The 23,100-nt window shown below is 50.2% G+C and overlaps 2 protein-coding genes across 2 annotated transcripts; both read left to right on the top strand.

Annotated features, from left to right (window-relative positions):
* Window positions 1-250: 250 nt before the first annotated feature.
* On the top strand, window positions 251-14,885 carry ALAD (aminolevulinate dehydratase). Its single transcript, XM_033124067.1, has 12 exons — window positions 251-508; window positions 6,206-6,393; window positions 7,082-7,132; window positions 7,615-7,711; window positions 8,069-8,204; window positions 8,324-8,407; window positions 8,508-8,596; window positions 8,885-8,940; window positions 9,028-9,115; window positions 9,213-9,299; window positions 9,633-9,762; window positions 10,444-14,885. The coding sequence occupies exons 2-12, from the start codon at window positions 6,281-6,283 to the stop codon at window positions 10,500-10,502; spliced, it is 990 nt and encodes a 329-aa protein (XP_032979958.1). The 5' UTR covers window positions 251-508; window positions 6,206-6,280; the 3' UTR covers window positions 10,503-14,885.
* Window positions 14,886-17,200: 2,315 nt separating this feature from the next.
* On the top strand, window positions 17,201-23,092 carry HDHD3 (haloacid dehalogenase like hydrolase domain containing 3). The gene is given in 3 exon segments (XM_033124063.1): window positions 17,201-17,362; window positions 20,001-20,418; window positions 20,421-23,092. Coding segments are annotated over 2 exon segments (753 nt in total). The 5' UTR covers window positions 17,201-17,362; window positions 20,001-20,165; the 3' UTR covers window positions 20,921-23,092.
* Window positions 23,093-23,100: the final 8 nt, after the last annotated feature.

Genomic DNA, 23,100 nt, shown 5'->3' with positions numbered 1-23,100 from the left:
GCTCTCCGCAAAAACGGACTTAGCTTTTGTGTTAGGCATTACGGTGTTGTTTTAATGTCCTTGACATCCAATTACTCTTTCAACAAATAATTAACCTGCACCAAGCATGCGCTAGGCTGCGAAGAGGGCTGTAGAGAGACCGTTGGAGCTGTAACCGCTTCTGAGACAGGCTCACTCGCCGGGGCCCCCGCGCCTCTCCTGTGCCCCACGTGGGCTTCCTCCAGCCTTACCCACCCCCACCCCCGGCCATGCGCGGGTGCGGGCGGGCTCTCCAGCCCTTCGGACACCGCATTGGCCAGCTTCGAGCCTGACGTACATCTGCGACTGCGGCTGGAGCTGACCAGCTAGCCGGCAAGCCACTCGTGCAGGGGGCGTGGCCTGCACGCGGGACCGAGTGTGAGAGGGAGGGCTGCTTCCGGGATTGCCACCCCGCCCCCCGTGGGCCCCGGAGACGAGAGTGCGCGACAGCGGTGGCGGGAGCGTCGCCTCGGATCCCTTAGGGAGGCAGGTGAGCGGGGGCTGGACTCGGCGAGAAGACGGACTTGGAGACGGGCCTGTGGCACCAAAACCGCCGCGTCCCCAGACCCAGATTGTGCTGTGCGCCTGCAGCGCTGGCAGTGCAGGCAGGGATCCGTCCTGTGGGGCCGGTATTTGGGGTCTTAGAGGTAGATTTTCCCGCTACAGCCTGGGTGGAGTCTCCGCGTGGCCGTAGCCCTTGAGGGCCTGGGTGGGGGCTCCGCGTCTCCACTCTGTGGTCCACTCCCTTGGAGACCGCTGCGGCAGTGTTTCTGTAAGAGCAGAGCGCGAAGGTGCCATCGCCGATATGCGAGGGAGGTGGAAATAATAACAGCCGCTTTGTGGTAGGCTTGGAAATACGCTGCTGCAGGGATGGACCCATTCACTCCTTACAACAGCCCATTGAGTGAGGCTCAGGTCCTCATTTACCAGATGAGGGAACTGAAATTACACAGCTGGAAAGTGACAGAGCCAGGGTTTGAACCCATGTGTACAAACTGGAAAACCCACACACTGAACCATCATGCTGCCAGCTGCAGCCAGGTCCAGAGTCACGGTCTCCTTCTCGGGGTCCCCCTGTCCCCGCTTCATCCAGAGCTCTCCACAGTCCAATTCTGCTGTGTGCTTTGAAATCTGTACTTAAAGTATCAAGGGGTAGGGGTGGCCAGTTAGCTCGGTTGGAGTGTGTTGTTAGATTGCCGGTTCGATCTTCGCATAGGCCACTGTGAGCTGCGCCCTCCTTCAAAAATAAGAAGGGTCAAGGTATAATAGTAGCCACTGAGAGCTGGGCTGCTGGAGTCCCGAATTCTAGCCCAAGATCTGCCACTAACCCTGCCTGTGTCTGTCCCTCTCTGAGCCCAGTTTCACCATCATTTCAATGATGCAATCAACAAGCTTTAAGGACCCCCTTAGGCAAATTGTTTAGGAGTCTGTGGACCTGGCAAATTCTCCTCATAGCTCTAGCTAGCTAAACCCAGAGGAGATTGGGCTCTTCAAAACCCTAGGTGAAGACTTGGTCTCATTCTTCTCTTTAATTCCTGTCTGTCACATTGGGGCAGGCGCAGAGCAGGTATTCAGGAAATGTGGATTGAATAACAAGTTGGTCTGTTTTCAGAACTGCCTGACAGCTGCAGTCCTGGGCCCCTCCTCTGGGCTTTTGGACCTTCTCCCTAGCTGGCCTTCCGACTGTCTCCTCCCCAGCTAGTGGCAGAGCCTGCCAGAGCTGGCAGCAGCTTCCAACCCTCTAGCCTCTGGAATCCTCCGCTGAGCACAATATGGAGGACAGGGAGGGGTTCAAGCCCTGCAGCTCTTTCTCAGCCCCTGCTGGTGGCACCTCTCACGGGCCAACTTAGGGTTCCCAGGTTGAGGAAGTTACCTTCTAAGCAAGGAGATACCTTCACAATCAGTCTGAAAAACTACTGATCCTTCAATGTCCCTTCTTCTATGAAGCCATTCTTGACTCCCAGACACACAGGACCCTCCCACAGCACCTGGTCCATCCCTCTACTGTAGCATCTAGGTGGTGATTATTTCTCTTGCCCCACATAAGCTGCTGGAAGCAGGGACCCCACCCCCCACCTCGGATATCTTGGAAGACCCTGTGACCCTCACAGGTTTGAGTGATAGTTCTCCCTTCTGGGTGTGGTGCAGAAGGTACAGCTATGATGGCAAGATTTAGTTTCAGCTCAGTTCTACTCAAAACATTAGCTACATGTTTACTGTGTGGCTAGGCATACCCCTGTTCGTGGTCTCTAATTTTCTCTGAAGCTTTGCCAGTTTGATCCTTATATATCACTCCCATTTTATAGATCACAAAATGAAGACTGAAAGGCCAGCAACCTTGCTCACAGTCACACACAGCAGAGACCAGACCTGGGGCTGTTTGACCCTGAAACATGATTCTTTCTGCACCACCCTATACTGCCTTCCAGCTAAGCTAACCTGTTCCAATGTGGGGCAAGCATAGGTGCTGGGCTCCATGGTGACTTGCTCTTGACCTCTTAAATCCTGTGGTATCACAGGATTTAAGGGGCCGCTTGCAAACTCCCTTGATTTGGAAGAAGGGTCCTCCCAACTGTGTGAAAATCTCCCAATCTTTGAGAGACTTTTTGCAAAGCCAAACCTCCACCTGGCTTTGGCTCTGCAAACAGATGGAACTCTGTTGCTCAGGGGTGTTTTTCTACTCCAGAGATATTATTTAAGCACCTGTTGTAACAGAATGACCATGTTTGGTGTAGGTAACAGGGCACTGGAGGAGAAGCCAGGAGGCCCCATGGTCAAGCCCTGACTTTCTGTGTGATGTCAGATAAGTCCTGTCATCTCCCTACACCCAATGTTCCACATCAGAATGTAAGAAATAAACAGGATTGGTGATTTCAACTTTTTAATTTTTTTATTACTGATACCGATTTCTCAAAATCAAATCTCTCTCTGAACCCTAAAATTAAAAAAAACAACAACAACAAAACACAAAAAGATTAAAGTGAAACTGCCCTAGTGAGGCCTCCCCTTCACCACTCTCACCCTCCTCCCTTGTCCCCACTCCCAACCCCCAGTCTCTTTGTGGTGATATTTAGACTGCAAGGAGCCTAGGCAGCCCTGCCCTATTGCTTCTGATAAACAGAGGGCGTTTGCTACCTCAGCCTTCTAAAGTAGATGCAGAGTTGAGGCCAGTGGAATGCAGCTTTGGATTCCAGAAGCCAAAGTGGCCTGCTACTAAGGTTATTCTCTGAGAATTGAATTACAGACCTGTAGACCCAGCTTGACTCCAGAATGACATTAACTCCAGACTTGACTGCAGAATGACATTAAGCAAGTCACTTAACCTCTCTGAGCCTCCATTTCCTCATCACTAAAAGTTAGGATGATTCTCTGCAATTAAATGAGATGTTATAATAGATACAAAGTACCTAGTCTAGTGCCTAGCACTTAACACACACAGTATTTTTTCTCTTAATTTCTCCATCTCTCCAGCCTCCAAGGCAGGTAGTAGAGGCAGAGAGATGCCTACTGAATCAAGTCTTTACCAATACTATGGGCTATCGTACCCTGCACTCATTGTCTAGAACAAACGCAAATTCTGGCTCAGTTACAAACCAGCTGTATAGTCTTAGGCAACTGACTTAACCTCTCTAAGCTAGGCTTATCCTTGGCATGCCTCAGAGCAAAATCCTACACAATGTGGGTACTCAGGACTTTGGAACTGCTGAATGATTGCTCATTTGGGGGTTGGAGTTTCTTTGAGGACTTGCTCCCGTGTCAGATAATGTGGCTAGCTCAAGGGTGGGGTGGTAGGCTGTGTTCCTGTGTGACTCCTGATAACCCCAACCCTGCCAGGGAGGAGGATCAGATAAAATGGGCCCCAGAGCTGGTTGGGAGGGAGCTAAAGGAGCCTGGGAAACTGGGGAGAAAGACACATTGGTGTACTAAAGGACCCCCCCAGATCCAGGAAGAGCATAGCCTTGGGTAAGTCTCTGCCCTTCTCTGCACCTAGAGGTCCCGTTCACACAAGGAGAGATTGGTGGCTCTTTTTCTTTCCTACTTGGCTAATGGGTGTTTTGCCAGGCACCTTGTCTGAAGGTAAAGCATACGTACAGAGACCACCGAACCATAAAAGTGTCTTAAGACTGAAAAACGAAGCAGGCAAGTCCATTGAATATAATGGAATTTACTATAGGGTAATTTACTTACAGGAAGAAGGGTCGGAGTGGAGGAGACAACCCACCAGTCTGCGCAGATTATTCTCTGCTGCTATATAGTTGTTACAGTAAATATTTTATAGTATAGCTGAACTACTAATGATTGACAAGACAGAGGGACAAAGAGTGCAGTACAACTAGGAACCATATCTCTAGGTGGTCTTACGGATAATTGCTTAGAATTGATGCCAGCACTAGTTTGATATTTACCTCCATTGCTATGCCATTCTGGCCTTTTACTGACAGTATTCTTTATGGTTACATTGTGTAAGCTTACAGGACACAATTAGTCATTAACTGAGGCTTTGGTGATGGCTGAGGCTATTTAGGTCAGAGTTCTCAGCATGGAAAAACAAAAGCAGGGATACAAAGATGGAGTCAGTTTTGTTCACATCTTCTTCTATACACACCTCCAGAAAGAAGCGTCTAAAACAGAGCTCTCTGCTTCCTCTCCAAGCTCTGCTCCCCGCTGCCCTCTTTCTGCCTTGTCCCTTCTCCGTTGCCCACCAGGTTAAATAAGCTCAGAGCATCCATCCCAAGAGACTGCCTTATGATGGCCCTTTCTTCTGCACCCCTCTGACCCCACAGCCTCTGTGCTCCTCTGCTTCCAATCTGCTGTGCTCAGGCTGTAAGAGTTTTCTTCCTAAAGCTGGGCTCTGACCAGGCAACTCCCCCTGGTCAAAAAGCTTCCCTGTCCTCAGTCTGATCCCCTCCCCTTAGACCCACATGGAGGCTTGATTGCCTCCTCAGGTCCTGAGAACAGTCCATAGCCATCCCTCCTTCCCCACCTTTGCTCCTTTCTTCTCTTCCTGAGGGAACGTTCTCCCCTTTCCCTCTGACTCGCTGAACCCACGGATCCTGCAAAACCAAGTTCAAATCCTCATCTTTTAACAAGCTTCTGACGTCCAAATTCCGTTGGAACCCATGGCTCTTTTATAGTAGGCTGCGCCTCTCCTAGGGCCCTCAGTCAGCCCGCCTCCCAGCACTGCAGTGCCAACTCGACACGAAATCGTGTGTGCCAGTGTCCTGCATGGCCTGGCATACAGTAGGTGCCCAAGAAACAAATGACAATGCCCCCACCCCAGCTTCCTTCTGTCTGACATCCCTTATTTGTCATTTTCGGGCATATTGTCCTGTACTTCATGTAATTAAATATTTACTGTGTGGCAGAGTATGTGGGGGAGGCAAAAATGAACTCACTATGGTCACTGCCCTGCAGAAGCTCTGTCTACTGGGACAAGATAAGATGGATCAACAAAGAATTGTTATATAAGAGAGTGTGAGCTGGGTAAGAAGAAAAGTTTCAGTGGGAAGGGATGCCTTGTGGGGAGCTAGGTAGGATTTGGAGGTGGGAGGTTGTGCAGAGAGCATAAGCCTTCTCCGTAAAGGGAACAGGGGAGCAGAGCCAGAAGATGGCCAGGCGTGGCTTTTTCTTGGGGAGCAGCAGGAGGCTCTAGGGCTGGAAAATACGGGTGTCTAGCTCTCTGTCAGGTGCTATTTAATCCTCTTAGTGTATATCCTGCCTGACAAGAAGTCCCTGGAACAAGGGGTTAACAGTGCTTTTCTCTAGAGGTGAAATTACGGAGCCTTTTCTCTTTTGGCTTATCTAAAGTTTCTGCCAAGCACATGGACGTTTTCCATGGAATAAACAAAGTTTAAACGTTGGCTAGATCAGTGCTCCTCATACTAATCTCCAATCATCACAGAGTGATCCTTTGATAAAATAAAATAAAAATAAATTACTAGAAAAATGTTATTTGAAAAGAAAGAGAGATCATATAAAGTACTAGCCCCAATTTCACATTAGTAGGTGCAAAGGCCTACTTCCATTCCTCTGCTTACCTTACAGACCAGCAGGGATTGGGGAACCACACTCAGAGGAGCACTGGGCTGGAGAGCGAGGAAGGCAGGAATCTTGAAGAGCCTGGGGGAACATGGCCACCTCCTGGGGACAGGGATCATGTCTCATGTGCCTCCCATTGCCCCCACAGAGCTGAGCACGCAGCAGATACCTCAGGAGCCCTCAGTTCCAACGAGTTTGCTGCCCTGCGCCGCCACTGCCCACCATGCAACCCCAGTCGGTCCTGCACAGTGGCTACTTTCACCCACTGCTTCGCACCTGGCAGACAGCATCCACCACCGTCAATGCCTCCAACCTCATCTATCCCATCTTTGTCACGTGAGTCCCCAGAATGAGTCAGGTCTCTGATCTGCAGGGGGGTGGGGGGGTGGTGTGACCAGAGCAGGCGTCTGTGTTGTTTTGGGTGGTAAAGTGAGCTGTCAGCTTGGAGCTCAAGATATTGGAAGTGGCCGACTGGGTCATCTTAGGAATTAAACAAACCTTGAGAAGAACTCGATCTTCTCAATTGGAAAAGAAGAGCAACCCTTACCTGCCTCCTGAGCTTTTGCATAAGACAGAAGCTGAGAAGGTGTTCTGTAGAATTGTAAAGTGCTGTGTACACCTAAGAGGTTGCAGTCATGATTATTAATAACAGCAACAGCTGACATTTATTGAGTCCTTACTGTGTACTAGGTATTATGCTAAGCACCTACATCTATTATCTCATTCAGTCCTGACCGCATCCGTATAAGGAGGGTCTGGCTATTACCCTTTAGAATGTCATCTCCCGAGGGCAGAGATTTAGTATAGTTGCTCTTATTGTCACTGTTACTTTTTTTGTTGTGCCTATTATTATTTCAGGCCCTGGGCTTGGCCAGGCAAGGGAAGCAGACACTGGACCCCATCCTCTGCTCACCATCTCCACTGCCATATTCCTTTCCAGCTCCCCAACCATCCCCCCCAGTCACCCCCTCACCACTGGCCCTTCCCACCACCGCCAATTCATAGCTCACCCCCACTCTTGCAGGGACGTTCCTGATGACATACAGCCTATTGCCAGCCTCCCAGGAGTGGCCAGGTAGGCGACACGGTGGGGAAAGCAAGGGGATGATGGGGAGAGATTTTACAGGTGGAGGTAGCAGGAAGCAGAAGCAGACCCAGGAGGTAGAAGGTCCACAGGGTCTGACTTCAACTCATTAGTGAGAAGGGTATTTTCAGGGTCAAGGTTGTTCCATAACAGCAGAGGCAGCCTTGTAAAGTAATAATGGGCTGTCTCTCACCAGAGGTGTCATAGCAGAGTCTTGCATGGGAGAGCTGACCTTCAAATGGGTGTTCAATAAGAAAACATTGGAAGACTTTCCACATCTGAATTCCATAGCTCTGCTGCTTGGGGCCTCGGTTTCCCCATCTGTGTGTTGGGTGCATTCCTGTCCCTCTCTGTACTATGGGGCTTGAGTCCTCCTGGTGCCATGTCCAGCTTGGCCCTTCACAGAGGCAGAGTGGGGAGGACCTATGGGGGGACCAGCCTCACTTCAGCCCCTGCACCCCGTCTCTGTGCAGGTATGGTGTGAACCGGCTAGAAGAGATGCTGAGGCCCCTGGTGGAAGAGGGCCTGCGCTGTGTCCTGGTCTTTGGCGTCCCCAGCAGAATTCCCAAGGTGAAGAGTCAGAGGAGGCGTTAGCCGGGAAGGGCAGGGGAGGTTGGATGAGGCTGGGCTGAGATTCCCCACCGAGCACGTCCTCATTCTGGCCTTGTGCTGGCCCTGGGGCCACAGCTGAATGGACATGGCCCCTGCTGTTCATACAGCACCCACTTAGGGTCAGGAAGCTAAATAGGGCTGTGACATCCTGACCGGGCAAGTCAGGTCCCCTCTGCAAAGTGGGGACAGTGCTTCCCCGTCCAGCGGCTGTGATGGCGGTACAAGCAGAGGGTCAGGGCTGCCCTCGGAGGGCCGTGGTGCCTCCCGAAGGCTTCATGTGACAGACACCCTGCTTGGTCCTCCCTCTGCCGCTAGGATGAGCGGGGCTCTGCAGCCGACTCGGAGGACTCCCCAGCCATCGAGGCAACCCGTCTGCTGCGCAAGACCTTCCCCAGCCTCCTGGTGGCCTGTGATGTCTGCCTGTGCCCCTACACTTCCCACGGTCACTGCGGTGAGCTCCCTGCCTCCCCCAGCCCCTCTGCCACTTGCACTCCCACCGCTCAGTTCTCCGTATACTGGGAACAGGCCAGAGCCTAAAATGCTCCCTACAACGCAGCTATCTGCCTGCAGGGCTTCTGAGTGAGAACGGGGCTTTCCAGGCCGAGGAGAGCCGCCAGCGGCTGGCAGAAGTGGCACTGGCCTATGCCAAGGCAGGTGAGTCAGTCCTCAGCAGGGATAAGCAGCCCCGGGTCAGGGAGGTGGCAGAGTGGATAGGCAGGCCCTGGAGTTCTGAAGGCCACCCTCTGCCCTTTAGGATGTCAGGTGGTAGCCCCGTCGGACATGATGGATGGACGCGTGGAAGCCATCAAGAAGACTCTTATGGCATATGGACTTGGCAACAGGGTAGGGGTGGGGAATGCAGGGAGGGGAGGAGGGAGGTGAGAGAGCTTGAGCCTGGACCAGCCCCACCCCCACATCTGCCAAGAATCACAGAACTGAAGACAGCACTGGACAAGGCCTTTGGGATCTCTCTCAACCTCTGCACCTCAAACGGGGAAATGAAGGCCCAGCGCTCCAGTGGGACTAGGGCACTGGCCCTGTACTTCCCAGCCTGGATCCTTGTTCTGCCACATCACCCTGGGACGTCTGGAAAGGGCTGACTGAGCCTCAGCTCCTGTTGTCTCCCCACAGGTGTCCGTGATGAGCTATAGCGCCAAATTTGCTTCCTGTTTCTACGGCCCTTTCCGGTGAGTAGGGATTAGCAGGGTTCTGCTGGTAATTCCTTGACCCATTAGCCCAAAGCTGGAGTCCACACCGATGCCTCTGCTTCCCAGGGATGCGGCTCAATCAAGCCCAGCTTTTGGAGACCGCCGCTGCTACCAGCTGCCACCCGGAGCACGAGGGTTGGCCCTGCGAGCAGTGGTGAGTGACCAGAGCTTGGGCCCCCACCCCCCCCCCCAGTCGGTCCCCCTCTCTCCTCACCTCCCAGGCACTGCCCACACTGTCCCTCATCCCTTAGGACCGGGATGTACGGGAAGGAGCCGACATGGTCATGGTGAAGCCGGGGATGCCCTACCTGGACATTGTGCGGGAGGTGAAGGACAAGGTGAGCACAGAGCGAGACGGGGGCCTCAGGGAGATGAGAGAGTGTGTCCATGGACTCTGGGACCTTAGATTAAGGGACTGAGACTCTCAGGGTTGGAAGCGGTCTGCCCCTGAACAGGAATCCTCCTCTCCTCACCCCTGCCCAGGAACCACCAGTGGGCAGGAGTCTTTGAACAGCTTCTGCTTTGAAAAGTCCAAGAATGAGCCAGGCTGCCAGCAGCAGTGACTCAGGGCATGGGGCTCAAGGTGGTCACAGATTGTCCAGAGAGGAAGGGACACTTCCGGGGACACACCCACCCTCCACGTATGCCTACCGCTCGCCGTTTCTCTGCAGCACCCTGAGCTCCCTCTCGCTGTGTACCACGTTTCTGGAGAGTTTGCAATGCTGTGGCACGGAGCCCAGGCTGGGGCGTTTGATCTCAAGGCTGCTGTCCTGGAGGCCATGACCGCCTTCCGCAGAGCAGGTAAGCAGGCAGGGGTGGGGTGGGGTTTCGACCTGTGCCACATGGACTGATTGGCACTTTGCCCAGAGAGGGAAATGAAGTCATGAGACAGCCTGGAGTCTCAGGCCTGCAAATGCCAGTGATCTAAATAGACACAGGCTGAGGAAGAGACATGGAACTGTAGAACGGAACCGGGAACAGTGAAGAAAGCAGAGCCCTCTATTACTTTTTTGGTTCTGAGACCTCAGCCTAGCCACTTCAGTGCCCTCGCCTGTCATAGGGATAAGATACCTGGTGCATGGTTGTCATGTGGGTTAAATGAGATGATATGTGTAATTGGCGTATGTTATCATTGCATAAATAGGAGCTGGTTCTGTTGATAGGCCACTCGGTGTGGGAAGGGAACTTATAGCTTATATATTTCCTTATATAGCTTATATATTTCCCTCACTGTGCATTTTATACATCGGCAAACTGAAGCCCACAAAGAGAAAATGGCTTTGCCCACAGTCACACATGTCCAGAGCTAGAACTGGTAAGAGCTGGGCTTTGTCTTACCAGTTCTAGTCTCAGTTGTGTCGCCCACCGACTGTGCCCCTTCATAGCAGCCTTCTTCCCCCATCTGGCCCTCAACTCCCAGAAGGTGTGCCCAGAGCTGATGCCCTGCCCCTCCCCTGCTTCCTGCTTCTCTCCCCCACACAGGTGCCGACATCATCATTACCTACTACACACCTCAGCTATTGCAGTGGCTGAAGGAGTGATGGAGAGAGTATGGAAGACCCAAGAATTGGAACTTTAAAAAGGTCCCGGGCCTTGGAGAAGTGAAAACCAAAGTAAATGCTGCTTTTAGAACTTTGCCATCATGCCCTCTTCCTGCTCACATGCTATCAGGTGCCTAGCAGTCCCAGTGGTTTCTGCCAATGTGCCAAATCTTACCACTCACAGCCACATCTCATGGGCTTCCTTCAAGCTTCCCACCCTCTCCTGAATCAGCCCTGAGGCTACCCCGCCATCATTCCAGCTCTTTTCTCTGGTGTGGCTTCAGCTTAAAAACCCCCAGCAGTCAAGGGTGCAGGCTGGGTGGGGCCTGGGAGAGGAGCCTAAAGCATTAGGGGAAGAGGAAGGCAGTTGGATCATGGATCCACAGGTGCTCCGGAAAGCCCAGGACCTCTGCAGCAGTGCTAGGCACTGGGACTGAGGCCTAGATTGATATCCCTGGGGTTTAGAGTTGAGATTTGCTGCAATTTCAACTGGAAGGTGATTCTCACACAGGCCAGGGATCACCAGGACACCTGAGATCTCTTGTTTTACTCAGAGCCATAAAACCAGGAAAGAATTACTCATTAATGAGCAGAAACATTGCTTGAGGATCAAAATCCAGAAGCAGAGAGAGAGTTCCTGACTGTTGGAGGTGCCATCATCAAAAGGTTTTTTATTAAAGAGATTTTTTTTTTTGAGAACGTGTGCTCTGTGCCCAGGCAGTGCTGGTACTGAGCATCTAGCAGGACAGACCTCAGCCTGTCCTCTCTGCATGAAGCTATATAGAATGAGGGAGACAGACAACAACAAGAAAACAGACAATAAAATAGTTACACATTATAAATGCTTTGAAGGAAAGAAAGGGTCTGAGACAGAAGAAATGGGGCCTCTCTTGAGAGGATGGTTGAGAAAGCCCTCCCTGAGGTTGAGGGACAAGGAAGGACTTCTCAGAGAGCAGAGGGAAGCGCGCGAGAAGCTTCGAGAATGACACGAAGTGTGCAGAGATCCAGTGATGAGAGGAACTTGGCAGCGCTGCTGGGAGCAGGATGAAGAGGAAGGTGGATGAGAAGACTGGAGGTTAGAAAGGTAGATCCTGCACCTTTAGGAGCTTGGATTTTATTTTGCATCTGATATAAAGCTAGCTGAAGGATATTAACCATTTATGTGTGGTTCAGTTTTGCACACTGCTTTTATGGGGAAAGCAGAAGGGCGAGAGAAAAAGCAGAAAGACAGAGGCTGTTTGGGAGGCTGCTGCAGACCCCCGGGAGCAATGGTGGTGGTTGACCATGGTGGTGTCTGTGGAGATAGGAGGAAGCAAATGTATTTAGGATACATTTTAGAGACAGAATTAGCAGATTTTGCCAGTGCTTTAAATCCAGAGGGGTCGAGGGGGAGGCAATGGAAGAACCAAGGATTCCTTCATGGGTTTCTGACTTGAGCACTGAATTCGTAGTTTCAAATTTTCTTCTGAGAACTGACAGGATATAATATTTCCCCCTAGTTGAAAGTTAAAGCCCAGCTAAGGAGGGCCTGTGTAACAAGTCCATCTGCCTATCTGCAAAATGACAGAGAATCCCAACTCAGGCCCAAAGCAAGTTCAATTTGGGACCATGAAGCAAAACAACCCATTTTAAAATTTAAAATAAACGGCCGGCAGCTCCTGCAGTCAGACCAGTCTCCTCTGACTCTGGGTGGTCTTCCCCAGGGCTGTGGCCAATTTCACTAAGACCTGACCTCAGCCTATGGGAAAGTGGCCAGCCAAGATCGGGGCTTCAAGAGTCACAAAGCTTCTTCAGAAAGCCTGAGCCTGGATCTACCTACCACTGAGGGGCCCAAGCACTCTCTGGTGATGAGTCACTGATGGGCGTTGGGGCTTCGACTAGGCCACAACCTGTGACAATCTTAGCTTCTTGGCTTCCTGTCTCCTGGCCCCTAGCCTCTGAGCTCATTTCTAGTTAAAATGACTAGTGTGAAAGGGAAGGTTCTTCAAGACCATCCCAGACTCATCATTGTCAGCAAATACAGGGCCTGGCTCTGTTCTAGGCACAGAGAGACAGTAGCCAGACACTGCCCTTTAGGTACAAATAGTCCACAGGAGAAACAACTCTGTGTATCCAGACCCCCACCCCAGGGGTAACATTAAGTGGAATGAGTCTCCCTGAGAACCAGGAAGCACACGTGTCACCAGTGATGTGACAGGTGCTATGAAGGAGGTCACCAGGACCTGACCTAGTTTGAAGGACCAGAAATGCTTCCCTGAGGGACTGACATTTAAGCCTAGACCTGAGGAAGCGCACCAAGCTAACACATTCCACCACCCTCACGTTATGCTTTACTAAGATCCGAGAAGTACATCCTCAGTGGCATGTGGTTGAGGGTCTCAAAAAGCAACAGGCATTTTAACCAGCCAATTGACTACCAATTTCCCAAGTAGAAAAGGAGGGATCCTGACCTGCTCCCTACCTCACATGGACTCTGCCCATCCACATATTAGTGCCTGTGCCTTGCAGCACCCCATAATCTGTACTGTTCTGGGTAGTCTTGGTGACAGAAACTAAACTCAATAGGAATGATTGGTTTTCATAACTGGAATTGTAATAAAGTCAAGTGTGGCCAGAGCTAGGGTCAGAGGCTCTCATGGAGGCCTCTGCCCCTTCCTAGCTCTCTTTGCCTCAGCTTGGCTTTATTTGGCCACTTAACAGCATGATCCTTACATGGTCCTTTAGACCTACCATCCAGAGAAAGAGTCCTTTCTGTCCCATCGTTCACATAGCAAATCTCTCGAGGTCTGATTGGCCCTGCTCAGGTCACATGGCTGACCTCTTGGCTCAATTACTGTAAACAATGGCATGAGAGATGTGGCACTGTGATTGACACAGTCTCCCTCATTACACAGGAGGCTGTTGTAACCAGAAGTCCCCTTTGTCTGGAATTGCTTTACCCCCAAAATCTGTATGACTGTCTCCTTTTTGTTGTTAAGATCTTGGTTAAGATCTTCGTTTCCTCAAAGCCACCTCTCCTGATACCCAATTTAAAGCCCTTCCCAGTCACTGTATTACTCAGGATTCAAGTTCAGTAGATACAAACAAACAAAAAAAATAACGATAGCTTAAGATGGAATATTTCTGAGCAATCCAGAGCTGTCAGCTACGTGATACAGGCGGTCATGGCTCCTACCTTGTTCTGTCATCCTCAACATGTGTCAGCTTCCATCTCGTGAACAAAGATGGTGAGTCCAGTTCCCACCATTACGTCCTCTTTCAGCCAGCAGGAAGAAGGGCAAGTGGAGGACATGACCTCTTCTTTACAACCCAAAAGTTGCACACAGCACTTCTGTGTACATGCCCTTGTCTGAACTTAGTCATATGGCCACACCTAGTTGTGTAAGCAAGGCTGGAAAACAGTCTAGTGGGGCAGCTAAAACTCAGGTTCAATTACTAAGGAAAAGGGAGAGAATGGCTATTGGGGCATCACATGGAGTTCTTGTAATCACAGAAACTGGTCAGAATAGCAAAGTAAAAGCGGTCCTTAGAGACAGGAGACAGACCCAGAGAGGGGGTTCGTCCAAATTCACACAAGCCAGGAGCAGACCAATGCTGGGATTCAGGCCTAACTCCAAGCCTAGTGCGCAAAACTGGGAAAGGGATTGTAAAGGAGGAGGGGTGAGAATTGGTTTTAGACGGACTTTAGCTTTTTATGTGTTATCATTAGCTTCAAATTCATTTATATTCATGTATGATATATATCTAACAAGGATATAGCCATTTGTTATTTGTGTAAATAAATGAAAACGGCTAGTACATGTATGAAAAGGTGTTATCATCATTAGTCAACAGAGAAATTAAATTAAAACCACAATGAGATCGATAGAACCATACATCCGTCAGAATACCTAAAGTTTTTAAAAGATAGACAATGACAATTGTTGAGAATGTGGAGCAACTGGAACTCTTCAGATATTACTGTACAACCACTTCAGAAAACTGGCCACATCTACTAAAGCTGAACATATGCATACGTTATGGCCCAGTGATTTCACATCTAGGAATTTACCTAACACAAATGCGTACATATGTTCACTAAAATTAGACATATTTGAGAATGTTCATAGCAACATTTTCTATTATTTGTAGTAACCAAAAACTGGAGATAACCCAAATGTCTACCAACAGTAAAATGTAGTATATTCATATAATGGAATATTATAGGAGAATGAATGACCAACAACTACACATAGCAACATGAATGAATCTTACAAATAAAATTTTGAGCTAAAGAAGGCAAAAGAATGCGTGCTGTATTATGCCATTTTTACACAGTTCAAAGTAAATATGCAAGTAGAAGTCAAGTAGTGGTTACCCTCTGGGGGGTGAGCGACTGGAAGAGGACGGGGGCTCCAGGGTTCTGGAAACGTTCTTTTTCTTGGTCTGGGTGCTGGTTGCATAGCTATGTTCAATTTGTAAAAATTCAAGAACATTTACACTTACTGCACCTTTCTCTATGTAGGTTCTAAGTTAACTAAAAATAAGTATTAGGTTGGTCCAAAAGTAATTGCGGTTTAAAGGCTAAAAATAACCTGGCAAAAAACCTCAAATTATTTTTGTAGCAACCTAAAAGATGAAAATTTATTGTGTCTGGTGTGCCCAGCCTAGGTTTACTTGTGCTTTGGGTGTGAGAATCTCAAGGAAAAATCCGTCATGTAAGAAACATGTTTTCTCAAAGACAAATAACTTAAGGCAGCATCCAGTGTAAGTGACATGGCAGGTGTATCCAGGAGCAATCACCAGGCCAGGACACAGATCAAGGGATAAAGCCCTCCGAGGATTTCTGTCACCTGACTTCAGGACACTACACCCATTAAATGTACCCATTTTTGAACTGGCAAATCAGAAGGTTATTTCAGAATAGCAGGGACCTGTCATTGGCTTTCCTGTGACACACAAACCTCCATTTCTCTCCTGAAAAAGTTACTCAGAGAAAGAGAAAGGCAGGACCTAGAGGACAGTTAAATCAGGGCCATAACTCCCGGAAGCACATTCACATAGATTTTAATGGAAATGCCCCCCTTGTGCAACGGGTGCCCTGGGTTGAAATAGTTATATGACGGAACAAAACTTGAACCTCTCAGGAGAAATTATCTCATCAGAAAAGAATCATCTACTTCTCAGAGCTTTTCCATGTCTTCTCATTTGATCCTGCTGTAAACAAGCTCTATTTATATATGGAGAAACTGAGAGTCCATGGGCAAAATTAATTATCTTGGAAACTATAAGCTAACTTGGACTTCAGCTGGAAGTTGTTTGGTCCAACCCTCCTCTTCCCCCTCCTCCCATTGTATATTGTGAGGCTGAGGCCCAGAGAGGAAAAGGATTTACCAGAGGGCTCACAGAGGGTTCTGCTGGGAGCAGAACCTAAGGGGTTGGGTTTTAGGTAACCCTGCAAAGTGGACAATCTCAGACACCGTTGGATTCTGTGAAATGCAGATGGACCTCTGGCCTCCCAACCGCCCTTTCTACTCCCACTTCTGGGAATCATGCTTGTGACACATAAACCAAGTTTTGCTGATGAGCCCCTGGAGTCAGGCTCTCCCTTGAGGCCCAGCATCTGTGACTCTGCACTTCGTATTCCCTCCAGGCCGGAGCCAGTGAGGGTGAGGCAGTTCTGAATGAAGTAAACAGGCCAGCCTTGGAATACAGGCAGACGTTTTTTTTTTGGGGGGGGGGGAGAGAGAGACACCTGGGGAGTGAGTGGGGTAACAGGCCCTCCTTTTCTTCCCTGTTGGGGCCTCAGCACCTTTGCACTTGCCGGTTTCTTAGCTGTCCCTTAATTTTCACCTGGCTGCCTTTCAGATCTTTGCTCTTCCCCTAATCACCTCATCCAAAGAGGCCCTTCACTGCTCATGTAACCATTGTTTTATTGCCTCCACAGCACTCATCACTATCTAAAATCTTGTTTATTTACTTGATTTTTGTCTGTTCCTCCCATGTTCCATCAAGGCAGAAACTCTATCTTGTTTCCCACTGTATCCTCAGTGAAGGACAGGGTCAGACACGGAGGAAGACATGTTCAGTGAGTACTTAGTGAATGAGGTCGGGGCTTTCTCTTTTTCTTTGTACACTTTGTTATTATTAAACATTTTTGAGATGAGCATGAAACCTTTTCATTAAAAAAAAAAAAAAAAGCAGCTAGATTACTGCAAAGGCCTCTACCCTCAGCAAATTGACTTGGGTTAGACAGGTTTCCAACTGAAAGCACTTCCCTCCTTGTTCTCGTTGGAACTCAAACCAGAGAGGGGGCCCAAGGCCACACAGCACTCAGCAGCCAGGCAGGGACCCAAATCCCCTTCTTCCCGTCGGCCTGTGTCCCTCCCAGTAATGTCGGGACCCAGGGGGAAGCGAAGGTCTTGGGGAAGGGAGAGCGCGCAGAAAGGGGAGAAAGGAGGGAGACAGCGAGGGCGGGGCACGCAGCACGGCGGAGACAGCGATAGGTAACGGTGCGACGCGGGGTAAGGGACGTAAGAGTGCGGGATGGAGACCCCAGAGGGCGGGGGTCTTAGAAGGGGCGGAGAGCCTACCGAGGAGCGCGGCAAGAGCAGGTGACAGAGGGCGCCGGGTGCGGGCAGGTGAAAGTGCGGAACGAGCGGCGGGTGCGGGGGGAGGGTGCAGCGGAAGGGGGCGGAGCCGGCGGGGTCAGGGGGAGGGGCGGAGCCGGCGGGCGGCGGAAGCCGAGGTAAAGGGGGCGCCCAGCCGGGTGGAGAGCGGGGCGGGTCACTGGCTCCGCTGGGCCGCCCGGCCTCTGCTCGCATCTCCGGATCCCGGCGGCGACTGCGGCTTCCTTCTTGACCGGCTTCCCTGCTAGGCAGGTGGGTCCTGAGCCCCAGGGACGGGCGTAGAGCAGTCGGAACGCGCGGGATATGAGAAGGGGTCTCAGAATCGCAGCTGCAGTCGCGGCCAGCGTCCTTAACACCTTCCCGCTGCAGACGGCAGCTATAGAGGTTTCGCTCTACGGCAGGCTTACCTGAACTTCGCTGCCACCAAGCCCTGGAGGTAGGCAGGAAGGGTGAGCAGTTCAGGCCTGTAGCTCAGAGTCCTCAGCCCCCGGCTTCCAGGAATGGAAAACGCTTGTGGATCGGGAGCCAGAGCCCTTTGTTCTAATCTTAGCTATGCCAGCAGCTCCCGGCTTGACTTTGAGGCGGACCTCTGCATCGCCCCACCAGCAAAGTGAGAGTGTCTTTGGGTGCGTCTCCCTAAGTTCTAGACGGACTTAAGTTCGTTTTCTCTCTTTCTTTTTCTAAAACTGTTACTTATTTTAAGTGTTTTTCCAGGACCCATCAGCTCCAAGCCAAGTAGTTGTTTCAACATAGTTGTGGAGGGTGCAACTCACAGTGGCCCTTGTGGGGATCCAACCTGCAACCTTGATGTCATGAGCACTGTGCTCTAACCAATTGAGCTAAGTCCGCCCTAAGTTCATTTTCTTGACCAACTTTCTCCAAGATATGTCCCAGATTCACCAGCCGCTTCCCTCCCTGTGCAAAACCGTGGCTGCACTCTGAACTCTGCCCTGATGGGTTTCTTCTGGAAACCTGGGGGAAGAAATTGCATCCAGCCCCTGAACAACAGGCTGAGGAATTTGTTTCCAGTACATTGAGTCGTTAATTCTTTCACTGGCTGTCCACTCAGGCAGATATTACCGTGTTCCCCCAAAATTAAGACCTAGCCGGACAATCAGCTGTAATGCATCTTTTGGAGCAAAAATTAATATAAGACTCGGTCTTATTTTACTATAATAGAATAACATTCTATTATAACAGAATATAGTACGGTACAATAGAATAGAATAGCACAGAATAGAATATATAATACAATATATAATATAATGATGGATCTTATATTAATTTTTGCTCCGAAAGACGCATTAGAGCTGATTGTCTGGCTAGGGCTTATTTTGGGGGAACACGGTATTACCTTCAGTAAAGATGAAGCTGGGGCTCAGAGAGGCTTAGGGACAGGTAGGACCAGACTGCTTTGCCCTGCATCTCATCCCATGTTGTACAGGTTTACCAAAATCAGGTTTTTTAAAAAAATTCAAATGTGTCTAAGCAGTGGAAGGGAGCACTGGCCAGAGTCTGGAAGTTTGGATTCTAGTCCTGGCTGTGCTGCTTCTCACTGTGACCATAGGCAAGTATCTGTCCCTCTCTGGCTCAGTCTTTCCTGTTGAGCAGCCAGGGGTTTGGTCAGATGGTCTGCAAGGACCCTTTTGTCTTTGGCATTACTAACAATAGGAATAGCAATTGTGGACGAAAAGGCCACATACTAAACCTGACAAGCTCAGGGGGGGCCTGCATGGCTGGCCTTACAAACTCAGAGACTGAAATTAGCCACATAGGATGGTCTGAACATAAAAATGCCTAACTAAACGCAAGTCATGGCTGGTAATCACATCCTTGGCCTGTAGTTTCCTTGACAAGGTCAGTCTTGACCGGAAGTGAGCCTGTCTATTGTCTTTTTGCATCTAAGATAACATACACTTGGCATGTCAGAGTAATCCCTTTTTCCGGAACCTCAGGCACAACCCGCCACACCAGACCGAGACTACAGAACCCATCATTGTTATCTTGTTCTCTGAATATCATCTCTGTGTGCTCTAAAATGTTAGTTAACTCTCCTGTGCCCACCAAAGAAGTGTGTGTCTCTCCATTTTACTTTTTATCCAATCCCAGAGATTTCCCTGCTTTGTTTCCTCCCACTCCCTTAATCTACCACCAATAGATTTCATGTAACCCTCCTTACGTCTCCTCCTTTGATTCTGATGTATAAAATAAGCTGCAAAACTGCCATTCTCCAGAGCATTTTCTTAATGTCATCCCTTTGGCTCAGATAAAGTCATTGAAGGTCTCTACACGTTTGGACATTTCTTAGGACACAATTGTAATTGTTTCCTTACCTTGACCTACAGAGTCCTGCGTGAACTGGCTCCTATCTGCCCAAAGCACCAGACTCTTTGTCCTTCCTCAGCGCCTTTGCACTTGCTGTTTCCAGTGCCAGGAACACTTAACCACCTCCATTTTCCACATAGTCATTCTTCAGCTCCCCCCTGGAACTTCACTTGCCAAGGAAGTTCCCTGATGAAGACTTGACCTGGTCCCTGGATTTATAACCTCATGATTCATGCTGCCTTCATTATGCTTAAGTATTTGTATAGTTCTTTGCCTAATATCTGTGTCCCCTATTATTTAATGCTTGTCAGTGCCATGAAGGCTGGAACCCTGTCCCATTTCCAGCATCTAGCACCTAATAGGTGCTCAGAAATGTGTTGTAGAATGAACAGATGATCTGGTTTAATCCAGCAGCTTTATGAGGTTGGGTCCTTGTGCTCTTCTTATACATGAAGAGACAGGGCTTCAGAGAGTGACACTTACAGGGTCACACAGTGAGTTGGCAGCACCCAGTCTGTATGACTCTCAAGTCGGAGTTTCTACCTCACCTGCCATCTCATTCCAGGATCTTCTGCTGTGAAGACATTAACCCAAATGCCAGCAAATCTGACCCATGACGCCTGGAAGGAGACAACCGTTAGGTTGTGAAGGTATTGTCCAGCTCGGTTTCCCCCTGGTCCCTGGAATCTGAGGTGGAGCAGGGGTGGACTTAGCCCGCTTCTGCAGACCCATGGCACACCGGCTACAGATACGGCTGCTAACCTGGGACGTGAAGGACACGCTGCTCAGGCTCCGCCACCCTGTTGGGGAGGAATATGCCTCTAAGGCCCGGGCCCACGGGCTGGAAGTGGAGGCCTTGGCCCTGGGACAAGCCTTCGGGCAGGCATACAGGGCTCAGAGCCACAGCTTCCCCAACTATGGCCTGAGCCATGGCCTCACCTCCCGCCAGTGGTGGCTGGATGTGGTCCTGCAGACTTTCCACTTGGCGGTATTCGGGATGCTCAGGCTGTGGCCCCTGTCGCTGACCAGCTATACAAGGACTTCAGCAGCCCCTGCACCTGGCAGCTGTTGGAGGGGGCTGAGGCCACCCTGAGTGGGTGCCGAGAACGAGGTTTGAGGCTGGCAGTGGTCTCCAACTTTGACCGGCGACTAGAGGACATCCTGGTGGGTGTTGGCCTGCGACAACACTTCGACTTTGTGCTGACCTCTGAGGCTGCTGGCTGGCCCAAGCCAGACCCCCGCATTTTCCATGAGGCTTTGCGGCTCGCTCATGTAGAACCAGCACTGGCAGCCCATATTGGGGACAGTTACCACTGTGATTACAAGGGGGCACAGGCTGTAGGCATGCACAGCTTCCTGGTGGTTGGTCCGGGACCTTTGGACCCTGCAGTCAAGGATTCTGTACCCCAAGAACATATCCTCCCCTCACTGTCCCATCTCCTGCCTGCCCTTGACCGCTTGGAGGGCTTACCCCCACAGCTGTGAGTCTCGTGAAGTGGCTGGGCCCAACAAACACTAGGGACAGGGAACCCTTTCCTGCCCGAGATCTGGCCTTTGCCCCTCTCCCCACAGCCTTGATAACACATTCTGACTATAAAGCAGTGAGTGCAGGGCTTTCAGCCCTGCCCCACTAACCAGCTCCTGGTCTCTGAGATGATTCATTCATCATGTCTATGTCCCTTTTCCACCACGAGTCCCCCTTACCTCCAACAAGATTCACTGCGGGCCCAACTAGCTTCAAAGCCAGGTACTTTCAAATTTTATTTTAGCAGCAGGGCCCTTTTGTTAATTGAGATCTTAATGTGGAACCCCAATATGCAAAACAGGAAAAAAACCAGAAACTGCTAGGGTTGAAGCAGAGGTCCTAGGGCCCTGAAGCCTCTGTGACACCACCCCCCACCCCAAAGGTCTGAGGTCAGAGGAGCTTCGTTTGAAAATCGGTGCTAAGCTGTGCTGTAGGGACACGTCCTCTAGGACCACATAGTCTACACCGGAGATTTTAGAAAGGAACACCATAATTAGAGTCATGAGAAGAAACTTGATTTGTGCCTGCCATGTGTTAGGTACTCTCCTAGTCGTTCATGTGTACCTAGTGGGCATAGGTAGTGTGACCTCCACTGTGCAAGGGATTCAGAGGTTAAGTAGCCTGTCTCAGGTCACAGATAGTGCATGAGGGAGCCAGGGTTCCAATTTAGGCCTGTCTGACTCCAAAGCCCATTGGCTTCGTCACTAGGTTACAAGTAGAAAGGAATCCATGTCACATGAGACGTGGTGCAGTGGAGATCCTGGGAGAATAGGGAAGGTGGCCTAAAGGACGTCAGTCTTGAAGGACACCCCAGTCATAGGGGTTAGTGTGGGATAGGAAAGCACAGGGACCAGAGCCCAAGGTGGGAGGAGTGTAGGGAATAGGAAGAATCACTGGCGATTGAAGTAGGTTGGGCTTTTTAAATTCCATGTCTCTTCCTGCCTCTCTTCACACACCTCTCTTGGTTACTTGGTATTTACTGGATACCTCTATGCCCTACCCAATGCCAGGCACAGAGGATACCAAAGGTGAAAAGCACATAGGCACACAGCATATGTTCTGGTGCCAACAGCCAGGGAGGGCTCTGGAGTGGACCCTGAACGGGGGCTGGCATTTAGATGGGCAGAAGGATAAGGGGCATCCATAGCAATAGGCCTGTGGACTGGACTGAAGGCTGTGGTTAGATTGGTGGTTCGGGGAGCATGCCATAGGGGCCTTCAGGTGCCATGTAGAAGAATCTCGGTGAGCCAGGGTTTTTCACAAAGACTGGCCCGGAAGGCAAGGAAGCTCTTCTCAGACATCGTCCCGAATGTCAGGCACTGAGGACAGGGGTATGGGCTGCAACGGCCTCAGAAGTCATCACAACCAGAAAAGTTGCCAGTAGGTCTGTGGACTGGATTTAATCCACCCACTGTTTCAAGTATATTATTCAGCAAACTGAAGAGTGAGGAGGGCTCTGGCGCCCATCTTTGAACCCAGGTGTCTGAAGTTGTAGGTAAGATTGCCTTTGAACTGTGTTCCCTGATGAAACAAAAATGTTTCGGACCACTGTTCTAATGTGACAACCTCAGAACAGGAAGGGACTTGCCCTTGGTCCCAGCAATGCAGGGCACAGAACCATCTCCGGGCCCTTCTCCACTGTGTACGCGTATGCTGACCTGCTACCTGCTTCTATCTGGGGGAATGTGGATGAGGGTGAGGAAGACATGATTTCCCAGCAAACATCTCTAGCTCTGAGGTGCCACTTGGGGGGTTTGCCCAATTACCAACAAAGAACATGGAAGAAAATCTTCAATCTTTGAACTTTTAATAAGTCCATGTTCCCTAAGGCTGGCCCTTGTACTCCCTCGCTCTTTCTGGCCTGCAGCCCTCACCCCACGTCTCCACATTATGTCAGAAGGGGCCATCAGGTGAGGTACTCATTAGCTACAGTCGGGGGGAAAGTTCACCCGTTACCATGGTGGGATCGCCTCTGTCTTCTGAGTGCCCAGGCAGGACCTGGGGGGGAAGATACAGCCCCCAGGCCAGAGTCCTCTGAAGAGCAGCCTGGCAGGAGTGCTAAATCCCTTCCATGTGTCCTTGTGTACTAGAATATTTTCTCTCTGTGCCATGTTATGAAAAGGACCGAGAATCACTGAAT

This window comes from Rhinolophus ferrumequinum, chromosome 12, assembly GCF_004115265.2.
Source record: "Rhinolophus ferrumequinum isolate MPI-CBG mRhiFer1 chromosome 12, mRhiFer1_v1.p, whole genome shotgun sequence".
NCBI lineage: Eukaryota > Metazoa > Chordata > Mammalia > Chiroptera > Rhinolophidae > Rhinolophus > Rhinolophus ferrumequinum.
This window is presented reverse-complemented; position numbering and strand designations above follow the sequence as displayed.